Genomic DNA, 14,118 nt, shown 5'->3' with positions numbered 1-14,118 from the left:
AAATCGCCAGGGCAGGACCTTCGACCTTCGTCGGGGGCTACAGCTAATCCGCAATTATCTTGTATTTATCCAGTGTCCTGTGGTTCGTTCGTTTATTGCGTGCTTTTTTGCGACCCACTTTAGGAGCTGTTTAAATTTTTTAAATGCATCCTATGCTTAGCTACTACTAATTTCAATCATTTATCCGTTTATTAACTACATACTCGAAATTTGTGTAATTTTCAGGTGCAAGCAACACGCACTGGGGCTACGGATCAGCTGCCTCAGCATATTCACCCTATTTGGCCAGCAGCGGATTATCGTCCTGCACCACGCCCACTTCCGCTCAGTTCAACAATCCGGCCCTGGGCTTCACCTGCTCCTCTAACGATCAGAGCAACAACCAGGACTTCGGAGGAGCCACCAATCGCGACTGCGTGCCGAGTAAGTCTTCGCTACTTGAACCAAAAGATCTATTTAAATAGATCCACAAGAAAACAGTCTAAACTATAACAAAGAAATTTCATCGTTAATATGAAAATTTCAAATTCCGAAAAAAGAGAAAACAAAAAATAACTGCATTTTAAAAGTTTGAGCTTTAGAATTGGCACCCATAGATCCTTCGTAGATAATTTAGCAGCAAATTTTTAATTCTGAACATCAACTACCATTTCTTGCAGTGCTGCCCGACTCGACGGCCAGCGATCTCGACCAGCACTTGAGCAGCCTGGTGGGCTCCACCAGTGGCCAGATGACGCACCACAGTCTGTTGGGCGCCGGCGGCCAGACCTCAATCTCCTCCACGGTGAACGGGGCCAGCGGGGGCGGAAGCGCGGGAGCCGGAACCGCCGGCGGTGGAGCGGGCAGCGGTGGAGGTGCTGGCGGTGGTGCGGGCGGCAACTCCATCCTGGTGCCGCGCTACCACACAAACGCGAGCAACGAGTACAATGTGCACTCCAGCCAGAATGGACCGCGGAGCCTGTCGGACAGCTCGCAGGCGGAGTCGCCGGTGCAGGAGGACCTGCTGACCACCAACACACCGAACCTGGGCAGCACGGCGGGCGGTGGGGCGGCCAACGGTGGTGCGGGCTCGAATGCGGGCAGTGGTGCGGCGGGCAGTGGTGCCGGTGGTGCTGGCGGCGCCTCCTCGGCGGTGGGCAATCCCGCCATGCTGGGCGCCAATCAGAACTTCCCGGGCATTGTCAACCAGGCGCAACACTCGGCGGCCTCGGCCTACGGCGGCGGAACCGGGGTGGTGGGCGGAGGACATGGCAGTGCCGCTGCCGCTGCCGCCGGATGCAATGGCTCACTGTACCCCGTGCTGCCCGCCAGTCTGCTGTATTCCCAGCTGTATACCGCTGCCAATCAGTCCGCCCACGGCTTCCACTCGCACACCTTGCCCGCCCACGCCTCGCCGAACTCCTCCGTGCACGGCGAGCTCCAGAGCGTCATGGATCACATCAGCAATGTGGGCGTGCGGCAGCAGCACAACATAATGGCCGGCGGGGGCGTGACCCATCCGGGCGACCTGACCCTGATCGGCAACTGCGGCGCCTCGGTGAGGAACATCGAGGACGGGAACAGTAATCGGCAGGTGGCCGCCTTAGCTGCCCATCGCGGCCACCACAATCCCACCGACAATGGGGGCAGCGTTTGGAGGCCCTATTGAGGTCAGGTTCTGTGGTGCGGCTCGGCGGTTCTATAGTGCGAGGGGGGCGGGCCGCAGCACGAGGCGGGGATGGGCGTGGGAATGGGGGCGGGAGTGGGCGTGGGACTAAGCATGGGCATGGGTATGGGTATGGGTATGGGCATGGGCGGGGGCATGAACTGCTTTGGGGGCTTCTAATCTGTACATAGTTGGGGGTCAAGGGCGAGTCCAGCTAGTTGATTACCGATTCGCAGCGAACCTTTCAAAGGGGAATCAATTGAAAAATTCCGATATTAGCGATTTTAGTAATGAGTATCACCGTATTTCCGCTTGCAAGATATTCTCTTTACGCAATGTGCATTAATGCTATCGCAACTATCGATTTCATATCGAAAAATCAACGATATTACGTGCGAAAACGGTTATAAAATGCTCTTTCCCTTAACTTAAAAGCGATCGGTGATCGATAACTGGAATCGCCATACACATATACACTTTTATAAAATATAAATTGTAAATAGATGGAAAATAAAGATGTTATCAGAGATAAAGAAAAGGGTTGGATGTCCAAAAGTGAATATTTTACTTTGGCAATCCGAAGAAAGTATTTATCTGTATATAGTGTTAGCGGACGTAAAACATTTCATATCCCACTAATAGGCATCTGAAGCATTGTTTTTAAAACTCTAGAAGTTGTGTGTGTGTGTGTATGTTTTTTTTTTTTTTATAACATTTGACCATAAAGTAAAACGAAAATGATCAACATTTAGTAGAATTTTTCGGAGCGCTTCAAAGCCCTCCACAATAGCGTATAGTTAAATAAAAAAGTCAAAACTATAAACTAGAGTCTAAGACAGAACTAATTAGCAAATTTGAAGGGCAGAAAGTATGCCCTTCCGAAAACATTTCAGTGGATTTGTAGAGCATAAAACGCGCTGGAAAAAATGTGTATTTCAAACAGCAGTGGGTCTGTATCGAGTTACTTTTTTTTCTTTGTATTTCGTATTTTGTATTTTTTCCAGGCGCGTGGTAAGCCCGAGCCATCAAACTAGTCATGTTAGCTGATAAGTCATTACCGAGATACAATACCGGAATTAAGAAAACGAATACCAAAAATCGAAGAAAATACATAGAAACTTTAAACTAGTCGTAAACACTGTGAAGCCAAAGTCAACTTGATTTTAAGTGATTTGTACTGTTTTTTTTTTTTTCGGTGTAAGATATGAGTGTTGAGAGTGGGAAAGAGTATAATTCTGGGGGAGAGGGGATTTGCTTGATGGGCGGGTCGTAGAGCCGATGTATGTCTGAGTTCCTAAGCCGTAATCCATGTTCGTGAATTTGTTTACTGTTCATTTCATGTGCTTCGATCTGCGTGTCCTTTAAATGTGTATAAACATGTGCAATCTAAGCTAACCGAAAAACAAATATATACCTATAAATATGCATATAACGAGATAACTGTATACTAAATGGTAGACCGCACACCCGCAACCGCAATCTATGACACTTAAAAACTTATAATGTAATTCTTTTTTTTGTTAGTTCATAAGTGGTAAAACGAAAAAAAAAGAGAAGCAAATTAAATTCCGAAAAAATCACTGTAATACGCGAATGAAAGAGGAGGGTTAAGAAATCGGTTAGAAATGTCCAAAATAGCACATTCTTTTAATATATATATACATATATATTTATATATATATATATGAATTCACACGCTTACCAACGGAATCGAAGTAAAAGTGTAATTGATGTATACCAGAGAAATGGGAAATCCCAAAAGAGTTACCGAAACTATGTGTATAATTTAGCCAAGAACCCGCATATTTAAATATATAGAAATTAAAGCAACAATTTGTGCAATAAAGAATCAACAACCAATGAGAGTTCTTTGTAATGAAGGAAATAAATGTAACTGAAACATTTTATTTGAGGAACCGAAAACTAAACCAAAAATATCTAAATAAAACTTAAATTCAACAATTATATGAAATAAAATTATGAAAAATAATAACAAATGGTGAACATAGTTTATTTATTTGGGGGAGGGGAGGGGGGTATTGCCCAACCTTTATCTTGTTAACCGTGATATGTTGTTCTATAACGTTTTGTTATGCTATATATCCTTTTTTTTTAATGAGCGTCAGCTCTTTAAAATTTACATAGACAAGATATCTTTGAAAAAATCCAATTAGCAACGAATACTTTTCTTATCATATTCATGGACAATCCTGTGAGACAACGAGTTCGGAGTGTCCTGACCCTTTTGCAGGCAGCCGTTTTACGACTCCGTCGGGACGAATTGGCCGTATCGAAAACTTATGACCTGGTCGGGATACAACCACTGGCCACCTGGGCATCTCATCGCTCCTCGCCGCCTCTTTCTAATGCCATTCCGTGTGGTTTGGATTTGGCGGGCAACGTAATTTTCTGCTCAATTTATTTCACATTGTGGCATCCAATTAAGCTGCAAACCGAGCAGTCCGCCATCCGGAACCGGGCGAAATTCAGAGGAGTCCGTCCGGATCTCACCTGCCCGCACGTACATATGTGGCCATAAAAATACAGTCGAGCTACAAGACTTCGTGACGCGAAGCGTAACAAATCGGAGAGGAAGCGGAATAACCGCAAAATGGTAGCCGACAGGGGGTTAAAGGCACATGGATTGAGCGCCGGATAAATAAGAGATCGATATAAGGATGCAAGGATACAAGGACATGCAGACAGTGGGGCCGAAGTCCGGGGCAAGTCCCGGAAAAAACTTTTTAATTATTTCCATGCCGAAGATGTTTCGCATAACAAATTAGCTCGCAGTCAAGTATTCGGCTGGGTGTGTGAGTGTAAATAATTAAAAATTCTACCCATTACTTGCGAGGCTTGGTAAAATTTCAAACAAACGCCAAGACACACACAGACGCTTGGACTCACACGAGGACTCCGAGGGCACTGAGAGAAATATTATGATGCTGGATGTGCTCTTCATTCAGGAAATAATGGTTTTCGAAAGCATCCGCAGTTTACATGTTATGTGTGAAGGGGCAATTTAAATCTTTAAGCAATTTAACTTGGAGTCTTTAAAGTTGGTAATATTTGATATGAACCGACGAATGCGATCTTATAGTAAGTATCTGCTAAATATCCATGTTTGGTACACTCTGTATCTGTTGACCGAAAATGACTTAGAATTGGAAAAGGGCACAAATCTTGAAACTTTTATCACTCTTCTGGCAACAGAAATGCTTGATCTCTGTGTCTGAAATCATTGAAGTGTGTTCTTTAAAATGTTGCTTAAAGTCCAAAAGATAATCAATGCTATTATCTGATAGTCTTATCAGATCCTATTATCTTATTATCTTAGTCTTATATAGCCGTGTGCTATGCAGTTTATATCCAGTTTATAATAAAAAATTTTAGTTATGTACATATATATCAATTTTTATAGAATTATATTGCAATTCATTTTTAAGTCAGAGTAAACTCTTATCATCCATTACTTAAATTAGTTTAATGGCATGCGGTGTCTGCATCTAATTTGCTCAAGAATTATAAGTATGTAAATATAAATTAGCTGTATACTTTGTAGTCATTCGACTTCAATTCTAGCTACATAATTTTGTTCAGTGTAACTAAGCTCAACAAAGAGCTAGGGGAAACCACTTGAGACGCTGATTTTGCCTCTCAACGGGCATTCTTTTGCACCACCCAACCACCCAACCTCCCACCAAAGAGCAGCCATTCCAATTGGAACGTGTGCCGCCTCGCATATTAACACGTTTCATATGAGCAAATCCCTTGGCGACCATCAGCAAACGGGTTAAGGAGTTAAGGGGTTAATGCCAAGGCTGGGGGCCAGTGGGGAGTTAAGGGCCGACTCGAGATGAGCCAAGATGCGTTGAGTGGAAAGCGAGAAGTGGCAAGTGGAGTGGAAGTTGAGTGGAGTCCTCGCATTCGCCGCCATTTGTTGCATCTTTCCGCGTCTTACGAATAAAATTCATGTTTCTTATTAGCCATTTGCTGGCGCTTTTAGTCGGGTCTTAATTAAGGTGATAAACAAGCAAACCGAATTATACGACTCACAATGGGACTCGGGATGAGTTGAGATGATTTGGGATGAGTTAACAAAAACGTAAAAAAAAGGCGAAAGAAACGCTAAGTGGGGACGATCAAGGAGTTGGTCAATCAATTAACAAGTTAATAAGTTTATTCTAATTCAAATAGTTCACACTTTTAACAGGCATATGGTATTGAATTGATGATAATTATTCAGAAATTGTTTCGAAATTGAAAAATAAAACATTGGTGGATATGAAGGGAGGGGTCTTTATGAACATGACGTTTTGTAATCCGTCTTATACTCCAGTCTTCTTTTTTTAACGATTAGTTTTCGGAAGCATAAAGGAAAGACTCTTAACGAAAATTTCGAGTCCGTACTCTCAGATCCGCCCTCGCAACGTTTTGAATGTTCACCTGCGCCTGCTTCTTTAATTGGCTGACTCATAATGGAAATCATCTTTGCTCGCTTCATTTGCTCGACATGTCGAGACTTTCGCCCAGAACAACTTTCAGCCACCCTTTTTTCTCCAGTCCCTCGCCTCAATTATGTATGAGTGTGTGTTTTGCATATGGGTGTATATTTGATTACGATGCCAATTAGGAAATATGGAAGTGAGTGATAAGGGAGGGAAGGGAGTGAAACCTTTTTTTCTTGTCTTGTACCCTGAAACCGGAAGGAAGCCGCCTTAATTAGCAGCGCAAGGAAACTTTCTAATTATGAAACTCGTAATATTTTCCGACAAACCGACAAAAGTTGAAAAAGAGCCAATCTGCCCGCTCCATTCTGCCGCTGACCATTCAAATAATGCAGTGATTTCTGAGGTCAGCAGAGAATTATGCAGATCTGACCGTGCGGAAGCCCATTCAAACCTAAAACGCCTTTGAAAATCTGTTGCTGCTACTCGTGCAAATATTTACCGGCTGCTACATTTTTGCACCTTTTGGCACACGGACACACGGGGCGTATGAAAACATTCTTCGTTGCGGTTTTCCCATTGTTGTTTTCCATTTTTTTTGTTCCTGCGCTACGCTGCCCTTGCTTTTGTTTTGTTTGCTTCCTCATTTTCCGCTTTTCCGCTGGCGTTGCACATTTTTGGCATTCGCGCTTTGACAGGCAAAAACGCGCCCATCCACCGTTTTTCGGCATTATATTTGTTTGCCCCGACTGACTGAATCCGATTCCCTTCCTTTTCCGCATTTCCCCTTTTCCCGCCCCATCGACTGCTGCATTGGGTTGCTGGTCAGTTAAAAAGGTTAAAACGCGAGGAATGCAGTTCGGCGAATTTCGGCGGCAGGGGGTCAAAAGGTCAGGACAGGAAATGACAGGTGGGAACTCTGGTCGGGCGCACTTGCATGGTGCTTAAAGTAGATCATCTATCACGATTGCTAGCACTGAAATTGAATCAGGAATCAATCAAGTTCCATCAAATCAAATCTTGCAATCCTTTGAAATCGAAAGTGTTGCAAGTGTTGGAAAAACAATCGGACTCCTTGTGGCACCCACCATCCACTGACGTGTTCAATTGACGCATCTAAGCAAATTATGTGGCCAGCAATCTCTTTCCCACAATCGCAGCTTGCCAACCGCTTTACATACATACGAGTATATGCCGGCCCTAATCCAAATGCATTCGGCTATGTGGCCAGGTGGCACATGGTAAATGGCAGTTGGCATATGGCATGTGGCACATAACTATATGGCTTGCACAACTGGCCGCAATCATCTGGGTCCTAGAGCCCGCGTGTCACCTCCAGCGAATTCCGCACTACGAGGCGTTCCGAAATCAGCTGCATTTGGGTCCCGTGTTGGGGTTTTTTGGGCGCGGGAAGTGTCGAATAGGTCGAATACACTGTAGAAAATAATGTGTCAATGGAGATAGCGCCATTTGAATGGCTTGTTGGAGAAAAGCTCAAATTACTGACTTTTTTTTTCGATGCCAATTTGTAGCAATTAACGCAACAACCTATTAAGTGTGTGCGCGGCTACAATTTTCTCTCAGTGTACTAGAGTGGACACTGTTGAACGGCGGTTTAAAACTGTCAGGCAAATCAAACTGAAACTGAACTCTTAACGATTCGAGCACGTATTCAATATGGTTTGTTATGGGTAACGCTAAAGCCGCCCAAAAAACGGGGGCGGCAGTGGGTGTGGAAGTGGGGCTGGTGTGGGCGTGGCAGGACTACGTTTCGAGTTTGGTTTTTGGTTGGGTTTTTGTGTGTCGAGCCATAGAGAGCATGGCCCGAAATGCCGAATATTGATTTGAATCAATTAATTCGTGCGGTTGTCGCTGGAATTACTCCCTCGAATCTAATTAATTTTAATGCACGACTACACACACACATACTCGCTATCTGGAGCGTCAGAGGGAGACGGGGCATAGAGAGAGTGGGCAGAGGGTAGAGGCGAGACAAACAGGAGGCGACACTTTGGCAACATTTTAGGCGCAAAAGCTGGAAAATTTATATTGAAGTCGAATTATGCAATTTGCTACTAAATTGATTGCATTTGCACAGCTCTGTCCCGCTCACACTCGAGCGAGTGCAAGCGAGAAGGAGCAGCAGCCCAGACAGAGACGGCAATAGTCGGCGTGGTGTGCATGATTGAATTTCCTTTTAAAAATTATAAATAAATAATTGACCAAAATTCGTAGGCATCGGTTGAGTTCAGATAACATTTTGTTTTGCGGTCCTCGAAATGATCTAAGCGTGCAGAAATTTTCGAATTTATTTTTTATTTCTTAAACGGACCGAAATCAAAGTTGACAGTTAGTTAGCTTCTGCTCAATCTTCTACTCAACTAGTGACCCCTCTTCAAATGAAACATGTGATGAAACTCTGTGCAGTAGACCAAAACCATACAAGCTGTACTGTACAGTGAAAACTCGAATTAAAATAAACCATAAAAAAACTGAACAACAATCAAAAGTTTCTAGCAGTCAATATGTCTAGAGTAGGCAGAGTATTTCCCACTCGTCGTGCAATTGCAATTCGCATGGCACTCACATTTGATATTAGATTTATTTTTTTGTGTATTCTCAATTGGTGAAAATAAAATCATATTTCATATTTAATAAAATGCATTCGCGTGCATTATTATATTCATTATATGCCAACATATTTGTATTATTTGCTGGCCAAAAGCGGCGGCAACAACAGCAAACAGCGTAGAAATTCAAACATGGAGCTATTCAAAAGAGAACCCCCCCCCCCAACCAATAGAACTGCCTCCTTGACCTGATCCCCCCTCACCAAGCGTACATTTTCCGAGGGGGGTCATACAAAGAGCGAACGCGTTTACCACACAAAAGGCCAACGCACAAACACGAGTGCGTTTATAAATATATTTATGCTGACAGTGGTCGCTGCGAAACTAAAGCTAAGTGAATTCATTATCTAATGGCCACCAAAATAATTTCCAGCGTTTCTTCTAGGACAGTGAAAACGTTCTATTATTCACAGGAAGAAAAGAGCCACATGGATGATAGCTTCGTAAGCTATTAAGCCAATGAAGAAAAAAAAAAGTTTATTAAAATGCCCTAACTAAGTACGAGTAGCAAAACTACTTAGAAACTTACAATGATATGTTTCTGAAAACCTTAAATACAATTGTGACCAGCGACCACTGTAAATGTTTAATTCTACACACACACACCTACATACACATACATATATAAAGATATATGCTGACCAAAACAAATATTGTTTTGGCCATGTTTTGGGGCACACACATGCACACAAACACACAATGTCGACCATGTCCTGGGCGAGAAATGATTTTGATTTTGATTTTTCGGCAACTGCAATATAAATGCGATCATTTTAAAACAAAATGGCGTCCGCAACAGCGCAGCAACAACAACATTTTAATGTATGATATGATTTGAATAAAATTTTAGCTACCTCCGTGCTCCCCCCTCAGGGGGTAACCCTCTCTCACCGTGCTTAACCCATCCACGACCCTTGACCCCTTTCACCTCCAACGAAATGATTTGAAATCGTTTTGTGGTTTTTACGAGTTGCAAATCATTTTAATTAAAATATCAAAATTAGAAAATGGAAAATGATTACATTATTCATTAGTTTTCATTACGCATGTTTATTTATTAGCAACAAAAACAAGCAGAAAAGTTGGCATAAAACCGACAATGCCGACTGCAGTTTACACTTTTGACATGGCATGGCATAGCATAGAATTTATAAGACTAAGAGTGAATTCTGAGTTAATGACGCCAAAAATGAAGAATGAAAGCAATTCGTAAGTCATAAGATGTCTTTGCCATCGTAATGAAGAGCATTAGGAATGTTGAGATACAGAATATGTTAAGAAACTTTAAGAACCAATAACTCAGCAATATGGGTACGCAGATTTAACCGATATTGCGACTACTGGCTCCATCTAGCGGCCAAGGACTTTTAAAAGCATTAAAAAAATTGCAAGCAAGTGCACGACACAAAAAAAAAAACATAATAAGCGCACAAAGCTTGCGAAAGTTTTCTTAAGAAAAATGCCGTCAAGTCAGCAAGATTGCCGTCTGAAGGAACTTCGGGTTGGTCTTAAGGACCTTAGACTACAAGACCCCTGTGCGTGTATGTATGCGTGAGTCTGCGCAGAAGACATCTAACGTAGACATTAACCCCCGTCATTTAGCGGGCGTCTTTCAAGATGCGAGCCAACTTTTTGGCGCCCAACGTGGGCACTTGTTGTTATTGTGGATGGAATTTTTTCCAGCTCCTTTGGGTAATGGTTGCTGGTTTTTTTTTCCGGGCCGTAATTCGCCGTTAAGGCGCCAGATGGCGCCAGGGCAAAAGCTCTGCCATGTACGTGCAACTCTCTTATTTCTGTTTTCTTTTTCGTCTTTTCGCAAGAAACACCTTTTCTTGCTGCCAGTAAATCATGAATAATTTTTTATTGATAGCTGCCATCGATAAACAGAGTCACCAACACTCACGCAGTCGCAAAGTCCCGTTAAGGGAAGGTCCTGGCACTCAGCGCACACACACTCGCACACGGAGAGAGCAGGCAAGCGTAAGGCATTTCGACCAATTATAAGTTGCGGTTAACCGCAACATTTATTCAAGAAAATGTTCGGCACATGCCCGGCCGCGTGTGCGAGTGAGATGGCCGTTCCGTATGCTTCGCGGCCGGAAGAGCGAGAGGGGAAGAGGGCTGAAGTACTGGCATTGGATAAAGGTTCTTCCCTAGGGGGTGGTGGCATCAAGGACTCAAGGATTCGTGGGCCCTGGTCTCAAGGTCTGACAACTGATGGGGAAGTGGTGAAATGTCAAGAATTCTTTTGGGTAGATTTTACCGCTTTTCGAGGGTTAAATATGACGGGGGATTATGATGTTTGGGGTCAACAAAGAAAATGAAAGGAAGGCGCAGTCAAGAACAAAAATTATAAAATTCAACACTAGACATTGTTATTCGATTTTAAGTGTGTATGTCGAATTACATCATATTGTTTAGAAGAAAACAAGATTATTATTAGTTAATATAATAAATTTAATCATAGTTTTTCATAATTTAGCAACTAGAAAATATATTGTAGAAAAGGTTTTTTAAAGACACCTCCGCTACTAGGAGAATATTTATGTTATTTAGTTAATTTCAATCATGGCAGTAATAGATCATAGGTAAGTAAGAAACTGACGCAGGATAAATATCCATTATTTTCCATTTTCAAGTATTATTCCAGATTAAAATCGAATTGGTAGCATAATGAAAAAAGCAGTTTGCCTCAAATAGTTTTTTTTTTTCTTTCATTTAAAAGAAACACACATATGTAAATGAATGTACATATGTATGTATTCCATCTCATTAAGTTCGCTTCAGGTTTCCATCCCATTATTTCCACCTTTCTCTTGCTGCGCATTTTCCACATTAGAGTTTTCCCACCTCCTGCTGTCTGAGTGCAGAATTAATAGTTTGCCGGGCTTAAACGAATCGCCTTTCAAGTCGCTAACCACCGACAATATGTTGGACCAACGACAGACTTCGGGACGATCCTGCTTGCCGTCTGGTGTCTGCACCACCCAAATCCACCCACTCTGCCACTGGGAACCCCGAGCCACCGCACCACCGAACCACCGAGAACCACATCAGAGGAGACACCAACAACGGCAGCTGAGCTGTGACATTAGTTTAACGCCAGAATCCATTAAAAATCCATACTAATATATGTCAGGATAAGGCAGCGACTGCCACAGCGCATAATGAGTGACGAGGTGGTCGAGTGGGTGGTGGGTGGTGGGTGGTTTACCAGGGGGCTGGTTATCTGGTGGGCTGGCGGTGCGCTGGGTGGATCAGTGGATGGCTCGCAGGACTTCGAATAAGATACCGCACACACTTTGTGCGCTGTCTCTGCATCTCCTTCGCTTTTCCGCTGCTACACTTTTCCGCTTTTTCCACTTTACCTTGTCGATTTTTCAAAGCCAGCTCAGCTCGGCTCAACTCAAGTCAACTTAACTAAGAGCCGAGAGCTTCGTCCTGCGGCTGCACTGCACTAATGAAAACTACCCGACAAAAGCAGAGAAAACGAGGGAGGGTGCTGCGGGTGCAAATAATAAATTAGAAGGCATCATCAGACTTAAAGCTACATGGTGATTAAATTCCAATTTTTAACAATATGCCAGGGAAGGAAGAATAATACTTCAACGTACGGCAGTTTCGGATTTGGGTCAGAACTTTTTCTTTAAGAACTCGTTTCATACTTGGTGAAACATATCTGAAAATAGAGTAAAAGAGAAATTTCAACATCACTTTAAAGCCTCTCTTGAGGGTCCAAGGCCGGCCTTCAATATCTCCCAGATTTTCTGGTATCGATTTTATGAAATTTTTTTATTAATAAACATTCACGGCGGATTCCACAGAACGAAGCTCAACATTTTCCATCCCCTGCCACCGAATAAATGGAAAACGAAGCGGAATTTTTTAATAGAAAAAAGATGGAAGATGGAGCGAAGCTGAAGCGGAAGCCGAAACTAAAGCATTTCACTCAAGAGCAGGGAAACCCCGCAAATCAACGTAATTAAATGCCCAATAAGATATTTTAGCGGACGGGCATTCAGGAAAAGCCCGAGAAAATCGTCAGCAATTAAAATGGCGCTCGGTCCGTCAGCCAAAAGACTTCAAAAAATGCCAAAAAGTTCAAATACTAATGAATTATCCTTTATTAGGATAATGTATGATGTGGTTCCTGAAGAGTTTGCTTAACTACCTCATGCCGCCCGCTCCTCAAAAAGGATATCTTGCGATCTGCCGGCAACGAGGGGTTAAGGGAGCTGGACAAGTCCGAAAGTCGGAAAAAGGTTCATAGCGAGTTTTTGCTGGGTTTTGCCCTATGAATGGAGACAAAAGTAAGGGTATACTAACTATTGAGGTCAGTTTATTCATATTTATTGTAGTATTCCATTAAAAGGACTCCTTATTAAAATGCTGAAACATTCATAACAACATCACATAAGTTATATTGATATTTTAATAAAAATATGAAACCAAACTTCCAAGTTCTTTCCAATAAAAATAGATCTTTAAATTTATTTCTATTTTATGAGCCTAAAAGCATGAGTATCTATGTATATTTAAATGCTAAAACAATTATTGACTTGCAGTCCCGAAATGCTCCAAGTAATCTAGTTCCTCAAGTATTTAAGGGTATTTACATGTTGTTTATGTTTCCGCAGCGACTTCTCAAGTCCCTTGTTTTGCGGGAATCTGCTGAATTGCGGGGTGAAAGTTCAGTTAAGGACGGGCAGAGATGGTCGGATGGCTAAGAGGCTTGGAAGCTGCGGCTGGGAGCTGTTGGCAATTTATGAAAAGAGCCAAATTAATCAGACTAATAACGAAAACACGCCGAGCCGACGAAAAGGCGTCTAGGCAATGGAAAGTGGCTAACTGGAGGAACGGTACAAGGGCCGAGAGGCACTAGAAAAGGGGCTGAACATGCGGGGAAAACTTATGCAAAGTTTTCTTAATGAAAAGATTTACGATGGCAATACTCGAAATTAGCAAAAACTGAGGTTGTGGCCAACAATGAGCAGCCAGATGGTGGGGGGGGTGGAAATACTTATAAACTTTTTGCCAGCATGGCGGTTGGCAGAATGGAAAACTTCGCCAGCAATGTTGCAATCGAGAAAATATGCCAAGTATTGGACTGACCCGGCCAGAAAGCCAGAATTCTTCCCGCCCAATTAGTGCGTATTCCAATTTGTGGCTCTGGCCAAAAGAAAAAAGCTTCGTTTTTGAGCAAAATCAAATTAATATACTCAACTATAGCCGGACTGCCATGGCAACGGCAGCTGTTCAGCTGTTCCTTCGGTCGTTCGATTTGGTCCTTTGGTTCCTTGTGGCCAGAACTTAGATATTAACAATCAAATCCACATGCTCCGTTGTCAGTCGCACCGATTGGCAGAGATTTATTAAAATAATTCGCTTCACAGGA

The 14,118-nt window shown here is 42.8% G+C and overlaps 1 protein-coding gene across 3 annotated transcripts in view; it reads left to right on the top strand.

Moving 5' to 3' along the window:
• RunxA (Runt related A) overlaps nt 1–3,558 on the top strand; it is a 33,522-nt gene extending 29,964 nt beyond the window's left edge. For all 3 annotated transcript variants that reach the window (NM_001042820.3, NM_134556.2, NM_001272818.1), the window contains exons 5-6: nt 226–423; nt 660–3,558. In NM_001042820.3, the coding sequence (NP_001036285.2) occupies nt 226–423; nt 660–1,648 (1,187 nt within the window). In that variant the 3' untranslated portion in view covers nt 1,649–3,558. The remainder of the gene's footprint in view (nt 1–225; nt 424–659) is intronic.
• Nucleotides 3,559–14,118: the final 10,560 nt, after the last annotated feature.

This window comes from Drosophila melanogaster, chromosome X, assembly GCF_000001215.4.
Source record: "Drosophila melanogaster chromosome X".
NCBI lineage: Eukaryota > Metazoa > Arthropoda > Insecta > Diptera > Drosophilidae > Drosophila > Drosophila melanogaster.
This window is presented reverse-complemented; position numbering and strand designations above follow the sequence as displayed.